The following is a 21,397-nucleotide window of genomic DNA, read 5'->3' as shown; positions in this document are numbered from 1 at the left end:
GAGCGGTCAGTGGTGCAGCCATTCAGCGCTGAGACATTGTGCTCCGGGCTGCTCCGTGCCCGCATAGTGACTGCTGGCCTTTGCTGGGGACTGGCAGGGCTCGCTCCGTGTTGACAGACCGCCCAGATCCTGCTGTCTCTCTCGTCACCACCTGTTGGACGCGATGGAAACTGTAACCTCCCCTTCTCTCTCTTTGGTTACACAAAGAGAGCACCAGTGCCTGCAGTTTCTTTGCTCCAAGTGTAAATGCATGTGAAGTGATTTGGGAAGTTTCGGAGATCTGATGAAATAACGGATAAATCCCAGTTTTTCTAACTTTCAGATTTGAAGAAGAAAGAATCAAAGCTAAGAGACCCAGGTAAGTAATTGCACTGCTCCTTTCATTGCCTCACTGTAATTTTTGTATTAATTTTTATTAAAGGCTGGTATAGTTGTTTCACAGTAAAACTTCGACAATCCAACACTCTTGGGACTTTGGTTGTGCCAGATAAGTAGATTTCCCAGACTACTAGATGTTATTTCTATTAACACCCAAACTCATTTTATTTCACTTTTCTTTTACATGTTACACAGTGGTATAATAAATTGAATCCACTAAGTGTAATAAAGTGAATCCAGTGAGTGTAAATGGAGCAGGAGGTAGAACTGGCGTGTTTCAAATTGTAAATTGCCGCTTTTATGTTTCAGCTGACATACAATAATTCTGGACCCCAGCTCCGACTGCTAAACTACCCACATTCCCAAATATTCCCAATCCTGACTCTGGCTCAAGCTGCGCACTTGGCCCACTCTCTGCACTAATGTGCTGAACCATTTTGATTTCCAAATAACTGGATGGCAGATTATCAGAGCTTTACTGTACTTTCACTGAGGATGCATTGTCTACTGCATTTTAAAAAGTTTTGGGAACGGTATTCTATTGTTAGACTCAATCAGCGTGTCCTTTAATGAATCAGAATCCTTCCTAATTTACTTTTCTTCTTCCCAATACCCTCACTAAATTCTCTCTCCAGCAGTTAAATTATTAGCTCATGAATGCTTTCACTGTTTTTCTGATCTGGTTCGGAGTTTCTAAGCATTTGTAGATTTGTTAACCAGTTCAGGATCGAAACATAAGTTTCTTTTCTAGTTTTCTCCCCTCGTGCCTTGACTTCAGCTTGGAGACAAATTCCACAGACGTTTGTACTTCTCCAAGTATCTTACCTGTGGCCACATTGCGATGAGCCAAGTAGGCAGGTTATTACCATGTTGAGAGGAAGTACCAGTGACCGGACACAACCAGATCCTGCCTCTCATCTAAAGTCCACACCATAACATTGGTCACCAGGTAACAGGCAAGTCAGGCGAAGGGTTTGAGATCCTGTTGAATATCAGCCTTCTACCCATGAGATCAGTGGAATGAATGAGTTTTAGTAATTGTATTTTCCAGAGCAGAACATGGCTGGGAGTCAGGGTGAAAAGATTGTAAAGGATGCTGATGTAACAGACTAAGTGGCAACACCCTGTGCATCAAAGCAGCATTTCCTTTCATTAATGAAATCTTTTTTGTGTATTTTATATTTTAAAGGACAGAGGATGATGAAAACGCAACTGAGAAAAACAGGTGATACGGTCATTTTTAAAGTACAATTTCTGTAGATTTTTCACACTTTGTAAGGAAACAATAAACCACTTTAAGACTAATTTGGGAGGAGCTGGATGCGGTGCTAATTTAGGACCAGAGAATGTTTCAAGTCGTATCTGAAGGAGAAATAGGTTAGATTTTACATGGCATTTCTGTAGCTTGGTTTCAGAATTAGAATCAGGTTTATTATCACCGACTTATATGTTGTGAAATTTGTTGTTATGTGGCAGCAGGATAATGCAGACATAAAATTATTATAAATTACAAAATAAATAAATAGTGCAAAAGAAGGAATAACGAAGTAGTGTTCGTGGACCGTTCAGAAATCTGATGGCAGAGAGGAAGAAGCTGTTCCTGAAACATTGATTTAAAGTGGGTCTTCAGGCTCCTGTACCTCCTTCCTGATGGAAGTAATGAGAAGAGGGCATGTCCCAGATGGTGAGGGTCCTTAGTGATGGATGCCGCCTTCTTGAGGCACTGCCTCTTGAAGATGTCCTCAATGGTGGGGAGGGCTGGGTGTGTAGGGAGGGTTATGTTGGAACTAATAAGATTTTCCTTTCTCTAACTCAGATCTGGAACTGCAGCAGAAGAGCAGGAGTAAAGGTCTGTACCTAGTAGTATTAAGAGCGGACCACAAATCAAATTACTTCCTTCTGTACCATTCTATCATGAAACTGCATAAGGGGAAATTCAAATTGTTGCAGCTTGTTTATGTTTGCTATAATTCTGTTCTTGATTTCACCATTGTCATTATTATTGACTTCCCATTCAGTACCCTCCAAAAGCCTAAGTCTAAAGTTATTCTCCATTTAATCTGTCCTACAACGTCCTGCTTACCCTTATGCTCATTGTCACTGATTTAGATTGTCCATCTAGCCACTGGCATGTTGAATTAAAAAAAACTTTAGAATCCCTCCACAGTCTTGCTGCATCTCATCTCTGCGATTGCCTGCACCCTTGTTCTCAAGTCCTCTTGTGAATCCCACCCACCACCACCATAACCATCACCACCATAACCATCACCACCATCACCACCACCACCATCACCACCACCACCATCACCACCACCATCACCACCGCCACCATCACCACCGCCACCACCACCACCACCATCATCACTACCACCACCACCACAACCATCACCACCATCACCACCACCGTCACCACTACCACCATCACCATCACCACCACCATCACCATCACTATCACTATCACCACCATCACCACCATCACCACCACCACCATCACCACCACCATACCACAACCATCACCACCATCACCACCATCACCATCACCATCACCACCACAATAGTAGATCATTCAGGCACCTTGATCCTTCCCTCTGAAATTCCTAGCTAACTCCGTCTGCTTCACTTCTTCTTGACTAAACCTTTAATAATCTTTGCAAAGACCATCTACTCAATGAAGCTTAATGTCACCTCTCCTAACTCTCTCCATGGCTTGGCTCCCATTCCTGTATGTATTTCTGCCTCTACTTTCTCAGTGCCCACTCAAGCATGTTGTATCAATTGACTTTAAGTCAGCTCGTTACTTTAGCAGGCTTTAGATTTTGCCTGAGTTGAAGTAAATTTAATGTTTTAAAAATTTTATTCTCATAAGGTATTCTTTCATTAGTCACTTTAATTCTCAATTATTTTAAACTCTGAGTATGGTAGCATCATAGTGATTGGTTATATCTCCGTGATATCTCCGTGAGCTAATGAACCAGTGACATCTACAAATTCCAAACCAGCAGCCAGGGAATTGATATCATGTTAACTAAACATGGTATAAAATGCAGTTATTAGTAGGAGACCTTGAGAATACCAGATTATTATAAAATTCCATCTATTTTCCTAATACCCTTTCATGAAGGAAATTTGGTGCTTTTACTGGGGTCAGACTCTACCCCTACAGCAGCATGTTTGACTCTTAACATCCCCTGAAATGGGCTAGCAAGCCACTTGGTTGTATCAGACCAACCATTCTCATTGGGAGTACCTTCACGAATCCAGTGACTTCAGGAACAAAGCCCACTGCCATCATCAAGATGATGACTCACCACCACCTTTTCGATTAGGAATGAACAACAAATGCTGGCCTCACCAGGGGCGCCCACATCCCTGAATGGATTTTGAACAAATGGAAATCCTCAGCAAGTCAGGCAGCATTTGTTAAGAGATAAACAGCTAATGTTACACATTTGTGCCATTGACACAGGTTTTGAAGAAAGAGATTTGACCTAAAAATTTGACCTAAGTTTACCAAAAGTTAACACTGTTTCTCTCTCCTCTCTCCACAGATGCTGCCTGACTTGCTGAGTATTTCCAGCACTTTGCTTTCGTTCTGCAGTACTTTGCTTTTGTTAATGAAAAAAATAATTCTTGGCAGTATTAAAGGATTCTGACAGTGTTGTGAGGAGATGATTCCAGCAGTGGACAGTTAATCACATATCCGTGTTCACTCACAAATATTTAAAACTGCATTGCTCTTGGCTTTGGAAAATGGATACTGCTATTGAGTCATAGAGAGATAAAGAGTGGAAACAGGCCCTTTGGCCAACCAAGTCCACACCAACAATTAAGCACCCATTTACATTGATCCTATCCTCACCCATTCTCCCCCCAACACCACTCCCCCTACCCTCACCCCCAACTTACAGTGCAACTAGGGCAACTTACAGTGGCCAACCTGCTTACTGTACCAGCCCGCACGCTTTTGGAATGTGGGAGGAAGCTGGAAAAGATCGACTGTTGTAGATCTACTTTCTTCATGCCCCTCCACCCAGATGTTCCATTGCCTCTCTGAATACCTGTCTGTGTTTGACAGGCATCTAAGGGCTAAAAAGAAGAGGACAATTCCCCACTAATCTTCTCAAACAAACCAGACGGCTGTCTCCATTCCTCATGCCTCCTGTAATCTCTGTCTGAGAGTGGGAGCAAGTTGTAACATTATATCCTCCAGCCACAGCTCAGCTGTGTTCCCCTAATCAGAATTACTTCACATATACATTCCACATATATCCAAAAATCACACCTTCCTCCGCCAGAGACACATAAGGAATATAGGCCATCCTCGGTTTACAAACACCCAACTTACGGACACCCATATGTTCAAGCGAGCTCTCATATTATTAAGTTCAAAAGTCTGATGCATATACATACATGCGTTCCTACAAACAGCAGATCTAGTTTCCCCTCTCTCTCCACTCTTTATAATTGTTCATTCATTATTGTTCTTTGTTTTTTTTATGCCATTCATTACAATACTGTGGAGGTATGGTTACCGTATCAAGTGACTTTTGTGTCTTTTCTGACTTATGGACAAAATCGACTTAAGGATGTCAGTAAAAACCAAACTCGTTCATTCCCTGGGGACAGCCTGTAGAAGGAAATGCTGACAATGTGAGATGGAGTAAGGCTCATGTGGAGCATAAACATTGTCAAAGACCTTTGGGCTGAGTGTCCTATTTCTGTGTTGTAAATTTCAAGTAACCGGATCTACACAATGTCCAATTATTTTCCAAAAGAATCTCTTGAAGATAAAATTCTTTGAGATTAAAAATGTTTAAAATTCTGAGCTAAATGTAATTGAGAAGAAATGAAAGCCCCAAAGGCCAGATCTGCATGGCAGGAGGGAGGGTACGTATTGGAGAATCTTACCTCCTCTCCTGTTTATCTCATTCTGCCACTCTTGGTATTGACCTCAGCAGTTCTGATGACTTCCAGTACCTCACTGAAGTAGTTAACTTTATGTGTGAGCTGGGACAGAGAGTGCAACCAGAATATTGCATGAGAAGTTTTTACAGTTGGTGCAACACAACATGCCTTTACACAACATCCACTTCCTAACAGAAGTCATTGCAAAATGATAATGAGTAGAAATAATGAGTCTCCTCACTAGCTCTGGGAATAGCATAGCAAGAGAATTATGAGGTTGAGTGGGTGGGTGTCAGGTAGTAGGTAATTCAAAACTACTCAACTGGTTCCTTTTATTGGGATTCTTTTGTCCATAGTGCTGGGGAACCTGAAAAATCTGGCATTCAGAATTAAGGTACAGGAAATCAATAAGGATTATTGAAATAAGTATTTTGACCATAAAAAGATCTAATTATCTTTCTGTTCTAGGAAGTTAAGAAGCTTCACATCATAGACTGGAATTCAGAGAAAACTGGATGAAGTTCTTGACAAGAAAGTTGTTTTGAAATTTGTGATATGGTTGAAGGTTATAAATATTGATTTTCACTCTCTGTCACTGACTCCAGGATTCAGGCAGCAGATATTGGGCCAGAATCGTCTGAAATCTGTGGCCATTAATCAGGCGATTCAAACACAACATGGGGCTTTGTGGCTCAAAATGTCAAATGAAAAATGAGTAGGTTAAGGTCATAATTCTTTTTCCACAAGATTCCCTTTTATATAAATCATTTAGTACCTTGGTTTTGCCAACCCTGTTCCTCCCCATTGATCTCCTGAAACACTGTCTATTGCTGTGCTGTTAACTTCAAAGTCACCAGCCTTCCCCCCCGGAACTGCAGATGTTCTTCACACATCAACTTAAATGTCAAATGTCAGCAGGATATCCCCTGAAGGTATCGCAGCAGACTTGATTCTCTCCAACCTGACACTCATACTTTACGACAGCAGCTTCTGGATAAAATCCACCACTGATTGAAGGCTCCATGTCTTCTTAGCCCACTTCCCTTTTATTAAAAGGATGTGCGGGAGATTCCCTCATCAGTGAGCCTCAAGGATAGCTGCTGTGGAAAAGTTATTGGTGCATGTTGGGTTGGAATTTAACCATATAAGTAATGTTTCAAAACAACTGACCCATGACTATTTGAGAATGGCTTTGGTACATTCATCAGTATCACCCTGATTAGTACTAGATATAAAAAATGGTCAGGTTATTATTTAACAGTACACCAACATAAGTAATTTTAGGATTCTGGTGATGGACAAAGAGATGAAATGGCAATAAAATGAGCCCTTTATGATCAGGTCGGTGCTGCTTTGATGTCACCAAGAAGTTCTCGGGTTCAACCAGGAAGGTCTCAGTTGGAGTGTTTGCTTCTTTGGGATGATGAGAAAGGTCATGGATTCAGTTAGCTGATCTCAGCCAGGATGGCTGTCCTGGTGTGCTCCAGTCGCCAACTGTGCTGCTCAGTAGGAGTGTGGTATGAGGGAGAACATCTGTCCAAAGAGCCAAGTACAGCTGCAATGCCCTCAATGGTTGGGTTGCCTGCCATGACTTGATGTCAGGGCTCAGACACAAAGAAGGGGCAAGATGCTGCAGCAAGAATCAGCAAGGGAGAGTACAGGGATGACAACAGAACTGCTGTTTTAGTGGGTCAGTTATGGCAAGAGTGGAAGGCAGATTGAGTGGATCCTAACTCACTGTGGCGGCACAAAATGAGGTCTGGCTGACAATCAAAAGTTTAAAAATACCTGGTGGATAAGTCAGTTATTGCAAGTATTTTTTGATGAATCTTGTTGTAATTGTCCCTCATGGTTAACACATGTTCAGTTTTAAGCTGCTTTTTGTTACGTTCCTTCGTTATTAATATTTTCAGTCACGTTAAATTCCAGCTCTTGAATAAATGCTTGCTCCCGAACAGCAGTGTGAACATCTTCCTGTGTAATCACCAGCAGCAGAAATGGTGACTTTTACTGGATGTATTTGTTCTGTATTATATAATCTCAAAGGTGGCACTTTGATGATCTTTTGCCTATTGTCTATTTCAGGACTTTTAGTAGAAAACTTTAATGAAATGTCTTGATATTCTTACTGGGTATCCAGATTCTTCATGTGAGTGTTTTCCAGTCATGGGCTTTTCGACACGCAATACTGGGGAATGGAATGATCTGCCCCAAATGGTAAGGTTCTGATCATGGGAAATGGATAGCTCCATTGACTCACTACGTTCTTCAATTTCAGGAAGGCTTTCAGCCCCACCTATTAATAGCATCTGGGACATTCTCCTGCATAACAGGAGTGCTGAACACAACTGAATCCCAGTTCTGATGCTACTTCCCAGTCTTTGAATGGAGATCCAATGGTAGAAGGAACAGTGGGTCTGCCCAGAATCAAAACCATGACTGTCCCCTCAGCAGATTTAAAATTTCCCCATCTATGATTGACTTCGCAGAATACTAGAAATGGTTTAAGAAACTGCTGAATGATGTTAATGTTAGGTAGCACAGTTACAATTCTGGAAAGATCAGAAGTAAATGAGCTTTCTTCATACAAATCCACCTCACAGCCTTCAGGTAACTCTGTAATTTGATTTGAAATTTGGGCTAAAACTCTGCTAATTGGGCAAAGCAATGTCAAATTCATATTAAACTTTGATTGAAAATTAAAATGGTTCCAAATGGATGGACGTGGTTTAGAACTACTCCCACTGAATAGGTTTAGCTGTCGCTTTCTATTCTGCACCTTTAGTCCATTCGATCTGTGGATTAGGTATGGTCAAGCTCACAGGATCTGATAAGCTTGCTCTTTGGCCATTGCCTACATTTTGGCCACATGATTTTCTTGCAACATCAATGTCCCATTTGTCTCTATATCCGCAGCATCACCAACTGCCCACTTCCAGCTTTTTAATATCACTTCATCTCAATTTGTCTATTACTGAATCCTTATGTTTTTGTAACCTCGAGACCTGGCTATTCCAGTATTCCCTTGGTCAGCCTCCCAACTTCTATTCACCATAAACAACGATCCATAAAAAACTCTGCTACTTATATCCCACTTTGTACCACCCTTTTAATCTATCTTCATTGTTTCTGCTGACCTATGTTGGTTCATCTGGCAACACATCAATGTTGAAGTTGTCATACTTATTCCAAATCCCTCAGCAGCCCTCTATCTAACCTTACAGTCCTCTGAGATCTTTAGGCTCCTCTGATTCTGACTGCTTGCACATTCCTACTTTTAATTTTTGTACCCAGGGCAACCATGCTTTCAGCTGCCTCACCCCCTAATTTCTGGAATTCCTTTTGATTTCCTAAAGATATTTTTATTAGTTACATGTACATCGAAACACACAGTGAAATGCATCTTCTTGCGTAGGGTGTTCTGGGGGCAGTCTACAAGTGTCACCATGCTTCCAGTGCCAACCTAGCATGCCCACAGCTAAGCCACAGCTAAGCATAGTCAGTGGGTATAGTTCAAGACCATATCATTAAAACCATTGTTTTTTCAGTCAAAATTTAAAGTAAAAATGAATTTGATGTTGCCTTGGCCAATTAGCAGAGTTTCAGCAGAAGTTTCAAACCTGTTTCCTACAAGATGCTCCAAGCTCTTGGAGATCTCATGTGGCTCATTATCAAATTTTCACAAAACACTTGTGGAGAATTTTGGGATGCTTTGTTTCATTAAAAGTGCAATGTAATGCAAGTTGTTTATGTTGTCATTGTGACCCCACACTGTGCTTATTCAGTCTGTTAAGAGGTGGCCGAGTTGACTGTTAATTGCAGTTGGCTAACATTGAGTCCATTCAATCTGATCTAAAGACCACAAGTATGGGGCCATTGTTCTGATAACAGTGACACAGCTAGCAGAGCTGTTGCCTCACAGCTCCAGCGACCTGGGTTTAATCCCGATTTCAGATGCTATGTGGAGTTTGCACGTTCTCTCTATGACTGCATCGGTTTCCTCCAGGAGCTCTGGTTTCCTCCCACATGCTAAAGTCACGCAGGTTGGTAGGAATGTGAATTACCGCTGAGTACAAGGTGGGTGGCAGGAAAACCAGAGGAGAGTTGGTAGAGCAAGAGACAATAATATGACACAAAATGATCTGCATTTCAATCCAACTTTATCACAGGTTTGTAAAGATAAGAGTAAATTGAGGTAGGTGGGTTTGGCTGAAGCCTTTCACGGCAATAGTATTGAGAATAATACATTTTCTTCTTCCTCCCATTCATTTTATGCTCCAACATATTTGCTGCTTTAATACGTTTATTCAGAGCCTATCTACCTATAGAATTTTAACTGACCTTGGAGTCAATGTGTTCCTTCCCTATCCAAAGACAGGGTAGAGGGAAGAGCAAGCTATTCCAGCATCCCCACAGAGAGCGAAAGGGTACTATTATAATGGAACTATTGGGTCTGTTGTGTTCTCTTCAATTGATCAACAAACACCCACACAGCACAACAGAATCCAGGACGCGAGGGAATTGTGGAGATAGGCTCATCACTTCACTGAGCCATGAGTTGCAGCATTTTCCTGGGGTGAATTACTGGCTGGGATGGGGGCCCTGATTACAAGGTTAGTGACACTGTTGTGAACTGGACATTTAACCAGTTTATGCCTCATGTAACGACTACACATTGTTCTCTATTATTATAAAAATAAAGAGTTGGCACAACTCCTGTGTGATTGATGCTAAGATGATGCTTTGCTTCTGGCAAAAATCACTGCATCCATGTTCATTTGTGGTTCAGCTCCAGTTAACACCCAACAGATACTGATGGGTAAGTTTAACACACTGAACTCTTGCATCAACTAGTTTGGATTATATTCGCAGTTACATCACCAGCATTCGTCAGTATCTGCAGAAACTATTGAATGAATGCATTAACCATTTCTTTCCAATTACCAGTCATACAAAGTCAAGAAATATTATTTATTTATTAATGTTCAAACCATAGTTGACAGTACTAATAATTTATAGATAACATTAATTGACAATGTAACATTGATTACAGGGCAATTCTGATAACATTTCCCCCAAAGTAATTAAAATGCCAATCAATTTATTCTTTCTGCATAAAGACATCATATTCTCTATTTGCATTTGCAATGATTTTGTGCTATTCCTCATGGTTTCTTCTCCTCCTGCATAATATTTTCAGATATTAATACAGTTATATGAAATACCTTTATTCCCTTTACATTCCATTTAGGATTTGCATGCTGAAGCAACCTTGTGCAGAAATACCCAGGATGCTACCTCCATCAAATCCCTGGTCAACAGCTTCATAGGAAGCAGTGAGAAATGGAGTGGATATTTAAAAATCATAAGATAATTCATCTTAACTTATTCATCCAGAGAGAATCTGAAACACACACTGATTCATCCATTTCAGACCACTATAGTATTGAACTCACTACTGAATAATTCCTGGGCTTTTTCCTCTTCATTGTATCTCACATATCAATAACTTTGTGAAGAATGAGTTTGAACCTATCATAAAAACATAATGCTGGAAATACTCAGGAGGTCAGGCAGCATCTGTAGAGAGAGAAAGACAGAGCTAACGTTCAGGTTGATGACCTTTCATCACAACTGGGAGAAATTAGTTTTAAATTGCAGAGCATGGTGGGGGCAGGGGCTGGAGGAGAGAAGACAGGATTTGTATTCAGTTGTATGAAGTTATTGTGGCTGCTGACACTTCCAATTATGTAATAGTGATGAAGATCAAAGGACATGTGTGTCTGGACATTTTACAGATCCACAGTTTAAACTGCACTTGTTCAGTATCCTGTAGTAACTACTTGCCTACATAACAATCCCACTTTACAACAGCTACAACTGTTTATTTTGTAAGGAATTTTGTAGATCATGTTCGTAGATACTCACAGTGGCTTAAAAGTAATAAAAACTCCAAGTGGTGGCCATACAAGTAGCACAGTGGAGCAGCTAGTGGAGCTGCTACCTCACAACTCCAGTGACCCGGGTTCAGTCCTGACTTCTGGGACTGTTTGTATGGAATTTGTACGTTCTCCCTGTGACTGTCTGGGTTTCTCCAAGTGCTCCAGCTTCCTATTACATCCAAAAATGTGCAGTTCAGTAGGTTAACTGGCCACTGTAAGTTGCACTTAGTATATAGTTAAGTGGGAGAATCTGGGGGGAGTTGATGGAAATTGGGGAGAAGAAAATAAAACTAGTGCTGCAATAGTGTAAATGGGTGCTCGATGGTTGGTGCGACGTGGTGGGCCAAAGTTCCTGTTTCCCTGCTCTATGACAAGTTTTTATGGGGTGCAGCCCACCAGAGTTTTCTGTCGAATATACTGCTCCAGGCACTGGAGTGCAATGGGATCCACATCGATATCAAATTTATTTGCAAACAGGTGATGTTGTTGAAGTATCCAGTTGAGGTCACCTGCTCCATAAATACAGACTGACCTTCGATGGGCACCAGTGCACCACGGGTAGGGTTTCCCTCTCGTCATGTCGCCTTCAAAATATTTCCACTTCACCAACCGAGCCACGGATCTCATATCACTTACGTCATATTTGGGATGGGAAGGTTCGGAACCAGGGACACCAGGCATCCTCTGCAGAGTGGCCCAGATGAACTCATCAGGGCTATATGTATCTTTTGACCATTCAATTAATTGCTTTACCTTTGGGTCTTTGAAGATGTGTTCAACAAATGGTCTACTAACTACCATGTAGGCACTGCCTGAGAATATAGAGGTGAATGATGGTTTCTTGACCTTTTTCGTCTGTACCATTTTCCCGTTGATTACCTCAAAATGATATTTCCAGCGCACCTGCTTCTTCTCTGAAGCTACTTCAGACTCCAAATTATTCCTCCCTTTCAACTCCTGTAGTTTGCGGACAATCTCCGAATTGGTTTTGGTGGGAAAATCCATGCCACACAGGTTGATGAAGTACTTCCAGGTTAGATGTCTTGCCAGCAGTTCCTCCATGCAGTTCAGGTCTGCCTGAACCCTGGACCAAGAGCCATAAACGAGATTCTCCAATCGTCTCGCAATAAAAACATTTGGGAAGCAGGATGCAATGCTGCGAATCGCAGTTTTGAAACTAGTGGATGATTTGTCATCAACATGCACACAGTAAATATTCTGTGGTGCAAAGATTGTTCTCAATAGTCTTTCAAACTGGTCAGCTCTCTCATGAATGACTATAGAGTAGGCAATTGGAAATTGCTTCTCATTTTCACTGAGCGGAACTGTGATGTACTTTCTGTTTCTTATGAAATTCTCACAATTGCATGTGATATTAGTAAAGTAAGAGTCCGTGTACCTTGTTGCTTTATACTGCTCCTTTAATAATTGACTTCTCTTGATTGCATTGACTTCCCCTTGCAAAACAGCTGTACAATTCACACCATAAAGTGATTCTGTGGAGACCTCCAACTCTGAACACTTTTTGTTACAAGGACCGGTAGTAGGAAGGCAGCCATTCCCCAAAGAATGTTGGAATTTCTCAAGAAAGCAGTTTCGACCATTAGAGATAAGGCCCTCTCTGGCAAAGATCTTCAGTAATAGACAGATGACACAACTCAAGGCAAGGGTTAAGCAGGACTGTCGTAGATATCGTTTACATTTCCATATCATGATGAAATGAACAACAATCTTCAAACACCTGAGTTGTAAATGGATGACTGATTGATGATTCAATGCCCTTCTCAATGCAAATTGAGTTAAATGAAGTATGTCCTATTCTTTCATGTAAAGCTGAAAGGACAAGATTTGACAACTTTATTAATGCTGACAATCTCTCTAAGAAAAATGTAGATATTAAAGATTAAAGAGAAGCAGCTTCCTTGTAATTTTGGAAAGTGCAACAGTGCAGTGGTTAGCACTGCTGCCTCACAGCTCCTGGTTCAATCCTGACCTTGGGTGCTGTCTGTATGGAGTTTGCATGCTCTCCCTGTGACCAGCTGGGTTCCCCCAGGTGCTGTGGTTTCTTCTCACATGCCAAAGACATGCTGGTTGGTACATTCACAAAATGCTGGAGGAACTCAGCAGGTCAGGCAGCAACTATGGAGAGAAATAAACAGTCGACGTGTCGGGTCGAGACCCTTCATCAGTCCTGCATTTTGTGTGTGTTGCTCCAGATTCCAGCATCCGCAGAATCTCTTGTGTCTCTGGTTGGTACATTAATTGGCTACTGTAAATTACCCTTAGTGGAAGTGGGTGGTAGTAGAATGAAGTTGGGGGGGGAAGGGGTGGTAGGAGGGAGTTGATGGGGATTTGAGAGAAAAAAAATTGGGAGACTGTTGCAGATAATTGCTTGACAGCCAGTACATACATAGTGGGCTGAGGAGCTGTTTCTGTGCTATACAACTTTAGGATCTGTTAGGTTCAAATACATTGCTTAATACTAATGTGGTGTTGATAACTTTGGCAATTTACAAAATGAAAGTGCAAGGCACGACAGAAAAGCTTTAAGAAGGCCCATATATGGTTATGCTAGTTTGTCAGGTTGATAATATCTGGTGTTGATTTTAGGATAACTGTATGGGCTTTCAAGGGTAAAAGGTTAAAGGAAACAGTTAAGAAACAACCGACTTGCAAAAAGCAAGTAATATTGGGGAAGTGTAAATTTTAAGCCTGTCCAAAGATGAGGAACAGGAATTAAGTGAAAGGGCCACACATGCAGTGCCATCAGGAAACCATAAGCTAATCATTTGCAGTCAAGGCAATCCGTGACCACATATGGTGAGGCACTAACTTCCTCACGGGAAGAAAAAGGGGAAGCTATAGGACATTGTCAGCATACCTAGAGGAGGAAGACAGACAACAGTCAACACAGCACAGCAAGAACAGAAGGCTGTGCTCCAGGGAAAGTTGAAGGCAGAGGCTATTGAAGCCACATCTCGCTGTGTACTTATTTGTCTTTGTTGAGTGTTGACTTTGTATACCTCTATAAAATTCAATAAACTCACTGCCTTAAAGAATGAATCCATACATTGCAGGTCAAAATTGGTCAAGTAACCAAACTGAGATGGGTTGGGTCTTACTAAAGACAATACATCTGAAGAGGAAAAATTCTTCCTTCAGTGTTAACGTTAAATTCCTTGCGACTTTGATCAACACATCAAAAGCTGCCTTACTGTTTATGTCGGATCTTGTTGTGTCTAAAAATAACTCCATAAGAACAGTAATTGGAACTCAGACGTTATTTATTATTTGAAACACATCTAAGACATGATTGGGATCCCAGTTTCTTTGCAAGACAGTTAGAATTAGTTCATCTGTTACTAAACCCCTACCTAAATTGCAGGTTGAACTTACCAAAACTAAAGATGAGTTGTGGCAAGACCAACAAAATTCAGGAAAAATAATGTTCACTTTCTATTGATTGCAGAAATGTCTAAAAGGGTGACGGAGACCACCGAGGTAGAAGTGGTGACCTTCCGAAACACAGGGTCAGTGGGTTGGGTGCTCCAGACCATTCTGGTAGAAGCCTGATATCGTGGGATCTGCAATTTGCAAATTAATTCACACCTTACCTGTTGATGATTTTGGTGGACTCTGAACATTGTAGAGGAGATGACAGACTAGTTTGTGTTGTTAGAGCCCTCATTTCTAAATGCTTCTCCTGTCTAGGATCTCTTTAGACTTTAAAATATACCACTTACTATTACACAATTGATGTGAAAGCAATGGGCTGTGTACTGCAAACAAGCTCCCAAGAGATGAGAAATTCATCTCATCTCATCTCCCAAGATCTTCTATATCACACTTTGAGCAGCAAAATGATACAAAAACCAAACTGCATTGACAGAGAAACCAAAAATGTTGGTGTTAAAAAATGAAGCAAGATGTTATCACATTAAAATGCAGAGTGCCTTTACTTAAGGGAAGGGTGTAGAAGTCACATGATGTCAGCAAGTCTCTCTGAGGTCTCCTGGCATGTCCTCCCCCTCCCAGATGTGGAAGAAGAGATTGTGTATTTCTGACTGAAGTTCCACTCTGGTAAGTTTTAGAACTTCAGCAGGGACACTGCCTGTGCCCAAGGCCTTGCTGTTTTCGACTAGCCTGTGGTATTTGCCTTCTTGTTGATATGGCTGGTGGTGAGGCTGGACCGGATAGATTGCTGTGGGATGAAGTCAAGGACAATCATTTCAAGTTCAGAGTCATGGGAAATTGGGAAATCTTGGGAAATTTCCTTCTGATGGGTACTGATTGCTTCTCTGTCACTGGCTCTCGCTGAATTGGGCCCTTGGGTGTTCAAGTCACAGGTAGTGTTGACAACACTAAAGCACTGGTGTACGTCATGGTCATCAGTGCAATGCCAGATTCCGTGCACTCTTTCCACTCACCATCTGTTGTAGCCTGAAGTCTGTAGTAAATTGGCTGATACCACTTGGAATAGTTGTCAGAACTCTACTATGGGGGCATAGGGAACATTATGAGGTGATTATTGCTCCACACTACCCAATATCCCCCAACACATTAACTTCCAACTAAATTATAAATTGTTTCTTCCTGACACCTTTATCCTTCAACTGACCGCATACCATCATTTGTGATCTTAGTGTTGGCTGTAAGTATGTTCATTTAGCACTTAATGATAAAAAGATCGCATTTATATGGTGCCGTTCACAATCTCAGGACATTGCAAAATGCAGTAGAATCATCGAAGCACTCCTGAAGTTTTGTGACTGTTGCACACAGTTAGTGTTACAAAGACCAACATGCTGATCATTGAGGGATGAATGCTGAGCAGGATACCTGGGATAACTCCTCTTCTGATCTTTGAAGTGATGCGCTAGCTACAGGAAGGGTTGAGAGCACTGAACACAGTGAAGGCAAGGGGAACAAATAACATCCCTGCTGAAGTCCTGAAGACTGGCGTTCCAGAATTTGTTGCACCTCCAGCTGAGCTGTTCCAGTACAGTTCCAAACAACAGCAACTACCAGACAATGTCCTGTCCACAAAAAGCAGGGCAAAAACAATCCCATACCCACAGTCAGTCAGCCTACTCAATCATCAAAGTGATGGCATTTGTCATCTATAGTGCTACCAAGCAGCACCTACTGTCCAACAACCTGCTCACCCATGCCCACTTTTGGTTATGCCAGGACGACTCAGCTCCAGATCTCACTGTAGCCCTGGTGCAAACAGTTGAAATTCCAGAGAATAACCACTTTGAACATTGAAGCAACACTTGACTGAGTGTAGCACCAGAAACCCTCATAAATTTGAAGTCAATGGGCATCAAGTAGAAAATATCCCAATGGTTGGAGTCAAACCTTGCACATGGCATTTGGTTAGAATTGCTGGAGGTCCTCAGCAGTGTCCTAGGCCTGGCCAGGTTCAGCTGCTTCGTCAGTGACCTTCCTTTCAACATAAAGGTCAGAAGTGGGGATGCTCACTAATGATTGCCTAATGTTCTACTCCATTCCCAACTCCTTAGAGAATGAAGCATGGAGCAAGCCCTAGACAACATTCAGGCATGGGCTGTTAAATGGTAAGTAACATTCATATCACAGATGTGACAGGCAATGGCATCTCCAGCAAGAGAGACTAACCATCTACTCTTGACAATCAATGGCATTACCATCATCAAGACCCTCAGCATCAACGTCCTATGTGTTACCAATGACCAGAAACTTAACTGGACCAGCTACGAGCATACAAGGTTTAGTCAGAGGCTGGGTATCTTGCAGCAAGTAATTTACCCTCTCATAATGCAACTATTTCTAACATCTGCAGGGCACAAACCAGGAGTGTGATGGAATACATTCCACTTGTCTGGAAGAGTTCAACTCCAACAACAGTCAAGAAGTTCAACACAAACAAGGACAATGTAGCCCACTTGACTGGCAAGCCATTCAGCACATTAAACGTTCATTCCCTTCACTATCATCACACTTGAAATGTCCACAGACCAAAAAATGATTAAATATAAAATGCCAAAGGCCTTGACTTAATGTGAAAAAAAGGCATCTCGAATGCAATATTCCCCCAGTACATCACTGGAACGTCACCGTAGACTTTTGCATTCAGCTCTCCGCAACAGGATTTTCAATTCAACTTCTCTGAGTACTCCTGTGCACTAAGTCACTGACACTTGCTTTCCACAGCAGCTGATATTTGCCTCACCTAAGTCAAGGGCTACTAAATCAAACCATTGAGTCCAAATTTACAGGTCTGTCCATTTCCCTTCAGAGATGCTGGCTGACCTGCTGAGTTCTTCCAGCATCTTGTTCAGGAGTACAATTTACATTCTGGTTCAGATTAATTAAATAAATGTCCCTATCAGTTTGAAGCTGGGTAAACTATACACTGCATGTGCCCATTAGATCATAACACAATCTTCCTCTTTCCAGAATAATTTTTGCTTCAGTGTACACTTTTTTCAGATCAAGCACTGAAACATAACCACATATGCAAAAGATCACAAGATCACAAGACAAGGGAGCAGAAGTAGGCCATTCGGCCCATCAAGTCTGCTCCAAGGAAAAGGGAAAAAAGAAAAAGAAATGAGAAACTGGGGGGGGGGGGGGGGGGGGGAAGCATGTGCAAAAAAAACACACTATTCTAACCCCAATTTCCGGCCTTATCCCCATATCCCTTGATACCCCGACTATTTAGCTATCTGTCTATCTCTTCCTTAAACGCCTCCAATGATCTGGCCTCCACTGCTGTACCTGGCAAGGAATTCCACAAATTCACCACCCTCTGGCTAAAGAAATTTCTCCTCATCTCTGTTTTAAACCTGCACCCTCTAATGCTAAGATTGTGCCCTCTGGTCCTGGACTCACCCACCAAAGGAAACAGCCTAGCCACATCTACCCTGTCCAGTCCTTTCAATATTTTAAATGTCTCTATGAGGTCCCCTCTCATTCTTCTGTACTCCAGTGACTACAGTCCAAAAGCCGACAAACGCTCATCATACGTAAGACCTTTCATTCCTGGAATCATCCTCGTAAATCTCCTCTGAACCTTCTCCAACATCGGCACATCTTTCCTAAGATATGGGGCCCAAAACTGTGCACAGTATTCCAAATGAGGCCTCACTAAAAAAAAAGCAAATCCCACCCAATCTTCCTTTCATTCCTCACCAATTATGTTCTTAGTTTCTCTATTTTGCAATCACATTTTTCTATGATTTATAGGTCATCAAACACAGTATCTGTTATTTCATCCTCCTCTTCCAGGACACCCTACAAAGTACTTGTCTAAGCTTCAAGTTCCTCTGTATTTTCAGTACTTCTGCAGGTGTTCCTTACTGCCATGAAAAACTTTAAATATGAGCGATCTAAATTTAAGTAAACTTGCATGATGTCAGAACTACCCCATATGCCTGTTACATAGAAACAGAAGTTAGCTATTAACAAGCTGCAATTTTTCAAAGTACTCATTTAACTATATTGGAAACCCAAGTCATAAAAAAATTCTATCCTCACATTTTTAAGAAATGACAAATTTTGATATGAGCCCACCTCTTTGTCCTCTAGTGTAGCGATTCATGCTAAATGTGAGTAATTTTAATGTAAAAGAGTACTTACTAAAAAAAAACACTAAACCAGAAGGACAACCCAACTCCGAACTTCCCTTCGCAGGAGACAGCAGAAAACAGTCGGTGCTCTGGAGCACATCCCGCCCCACTAACTAACTGATTGGACCAACCAAAACCACATTGTGAATTATGAATGGTCTGTTGCAGTGTCAATCATTCAGGGTTCTGTTGAAGCGGTTACAGCAAGTGTTGAAGATGTGCAGCATCCCTGGGCACCTCTGCCCCATGACATAAAACCAGAGAAGTATTCGGGATGGGTATTGAGAATCTCTTGGCCATCTTCTTTAAAAAAAAAGGTTTATTAATATATTTACAATATTTACATTGTTCTCAATTCAGGATTTAGAAATTTACATCGAATTAAAATGTTGCCATCCTGGTCCAGGAGGTACTTCAGCCACTGTGGTGCCCATCAGTCCTGGAAGGCCTCCAGGGAGCCAGTGGACACCGCATACTCTCTCTCTAGGGACACCCAGGCACGCATGTATCCCTGGAAGACGGCAGGCAGTTGGCTCAGCCTCAAGGCCACACATCAGGGGCACCCAGAAGACCTGTGTAAGTGCAGAAGGAACTCACAAACCGCCCGCCTGCCCCAATAGCCATCTCCTGCCCCGTCTGTGGAATGGCCTCATCAGTTACCTCAAAACACACAAAACCGGAGTGGGAGCAGGTCATCCTCGATCCCCAGGAAAGCCTAGAAATTAATAAAGAAACATTTTTGTGAGAAATCAGATGTATTTTTGAAACTGATCCTGATCTCAATTGCAGTTTGCTCCTTATATTATGGGATGTTTATATTTCAAAGTGAGTGTTGGAATCTTGCATTTGCCGTGATTTGAAACAGATTAACCATTGAAATAAAGAGACTGTTACAGGCAGGACGTGCCACCCGCTTCAGTTATAAAAGTTCTGAAGTTACATGATTCTTTAATTAGAAATATCTTTTTTGAAGCCTGACATAAAGAGGAGGTACAGTAGCAAAATAATTAGGTTATCGTATTCACAATTCAGCTGCTTGGATTAACGATCATAGAATGAGAAAATCTTGGATACTTACAGAATAGGAGGTCATTTTCCCCACTGTGTTCATGCTGGATGAAAAAGAGCTTAACTGAAAAGCAAAAAAAACTAAAGATGCTGTAAATCCAAATTAAAAACAGAGATCGCCAGCAGGTCAGGTCAGGTAGCACCTGTGGAGAGAGAAAGACAATATTAATGTCTCATGTTGCTGAGCTGTTGTCATAATTTTATACACTTTAAATCTTTCCATATCATGAAGGATCACTGACTTGAAATGTTAATTCTGTTTCTCTCTCCACAGATGCTGTCGAGCCTGCTGAGTATTTTCAATAGCAACACACAAAGCACTGGAGGAACTCAGCGGGTCAGGCAGCATCTAAGGAGGGAAATGGACAGTTGATGTTTCTGGTCAAGACCTTTCACCTGGACTGAAAGAAAGAGGGGAGATAGCCAGTATAAAAAGGTTGGGGGGGGGTGCGGGAAGGGATGGAGCAGGAGCTAAGTATTTCCAGTATTTTCTATTTCTATCCAGCCTAATCCTATTTCTAAATTTTGGCCTGTAGCTTGTATGTTTTAGTACTTCCAGTGCATATCCAACTATTCTTTTAAATGTGATGGGGATTTCTAACTCTCCTATCATTTAAGAGAATGAGTTTTAGAACCACACACCCGTCCACCCCACAACACACACACACACACACACACACACACACACACACACACACACACACACACACACACACACACACACACACACACACACACACACACGGTGGAGATTTAAAATAAGGAAAACATAAGCATGAGTCGACCAATCAGCCCTTTTAGTCTGCTCTGCTTTTCAGTAAGTTCACAGCTGATCCAAGTTTGTTCTCAACATCACTTTTCCATTCTTTCGCCATATCCCTTGAATCCCCTGTGGTTCACATATCTGTCAATCTCTGTCTTGAATATAATAAGAACACAGTAAGAAAATAAAAAAAACAGGAGCAGGAGTAGGCCATTTGGCCCATCGATCCTGCTCCAAAATTCAGCAAGATCATGGTGACTCTCCCACCACAACAGCAGGTTCCTGCATTATACCCATGTCTTTTGACGCCCTTAATGTCCAGAAATTCAGCAATCTCCGTTCTGAATGAACTCAATGATTGAGCCCGCACACTCATCTAGAGTAGAGAATTCTGAAGATTCAGCGCCCTCTGTGTGAAGAAGTTCCTCTGCACCTCAGTCCTAAATGGCCTTGCCCTTATTCCGTGACCCCTGGTTCTAGGTGCTTTGTCGGGGCTGACCTTCTCCTTGCATCTAGCCCATCAAACCCTGTAAGAACCTTACAAGTTTCAATGAGATCCCCTCTCACTCTAGAGCTCTAGAGAATACAGGGCTCCTCGTATGGCAAACTCATCTTTCCTGGAGTCAGACCAGTAAACATTTGGTGCAGTCCCTCACTGGTAAATATATCCCTTTTCAAAATAAGGAGACCATACAATACACAGTACTCCGTGTAGCCTTACCAAGGCC

General features: G+C 41.7%; 2 protein-coding genes across 8 annotated transcripts in view; one reads left to right on the top strand and one right to left on the bottom strand.

The window, feature by feature from the left end:
- atcaya (ATCAY kinesin light chain interacting caytaxin a) overlaps positions 1–9,986 on the top strand; it is a 49,135-nt gene extending 39,149 nt beyond the window's left edge. For 4 of the 5 annotated variants that reach the window (XM_052037511.1, XM_052037512.1, XM_052037510.1 and 1 more), the window contains 4 exons: positions 323–358; positions 1,568–1,603; positions 2,195–2,227; positions 5,752–9,986. In XM_052037511.1, coding sequence (XP_051893471.1) covers positions 323–358; positions 1,568–1,603; positions 2,195–2,225 — 103 coding nt within the window. In that variant the 3' untranslated portion in view covers positions 2,226–2,227; positions 5,752–9,986. The other variant, XM_052037513.1, reaches the window with a different exon arrangement.
- A 254-nt stretch (positions 9,987–10,240) lies between these two features.
- Positions 10,241–18,919, bottom strand: LOC127582477 (beta-1,3-galactosyl-O-glycosyl-glycoprotein beta-1,6-N-acetylglucosaminyltransferase-like). Of its 3 annotated transcripts, none has more exons than XM_052037771.1 (2): positions 18,849–18,919; positions 10,241–13,058 (listed from the first exon to the last, which is right to left on the bottom strand). In XM_052037771.1, exon 2 carries the CDS (start codon positions 12,936–12,938, stop codon positions 11,604–11,606), a length of 1,335 nt encoding a protein of 444 aa, XP_051893731.1. In that variant the 5' UTR covers positions 12,939–13,058; positions 18,849–18,919; the 3' UTR covers positions 10,241–11,603. The 3 variants fall into 3 exon arrangements, with proteins under 3 accessions (XP_051893731.1, XP_051893732.1, XP_051893733.1); XM_052037772.1 differs by lacking the exon at positions 18,849–18,919 and adding an exon at positions 18,783–18,800; XM_052037773.1 differs by lacking the exon at positions 18,849–18,919 and adding an exon at positions 14,840–14,891.
- Between the last annotated feature and the right edge of the window lie 2,478 nt (positions 18,920–21,397).

The sequence above is a fragment of the Pristis pectinata genome, chromosome 24 (genome assembly GCF_009764475.1).
Source record: "Pristis pectinata isolate sPriPec2 chromosome 24, sPriPec2.1.pri, whole genome shotgun sequence".
Lineage (NCBI taxonomy): Eukaryota > Metazoa > Chordata > Chondrichthyes > Rhinopristiformes > Pristidae > Pristis > Pristis pectinata.
The sequence above is the reverse complement of the archived record's forward strand: the minus strand, read 5'-3'. Positions and strand labels throughout refer to the sequence as shown.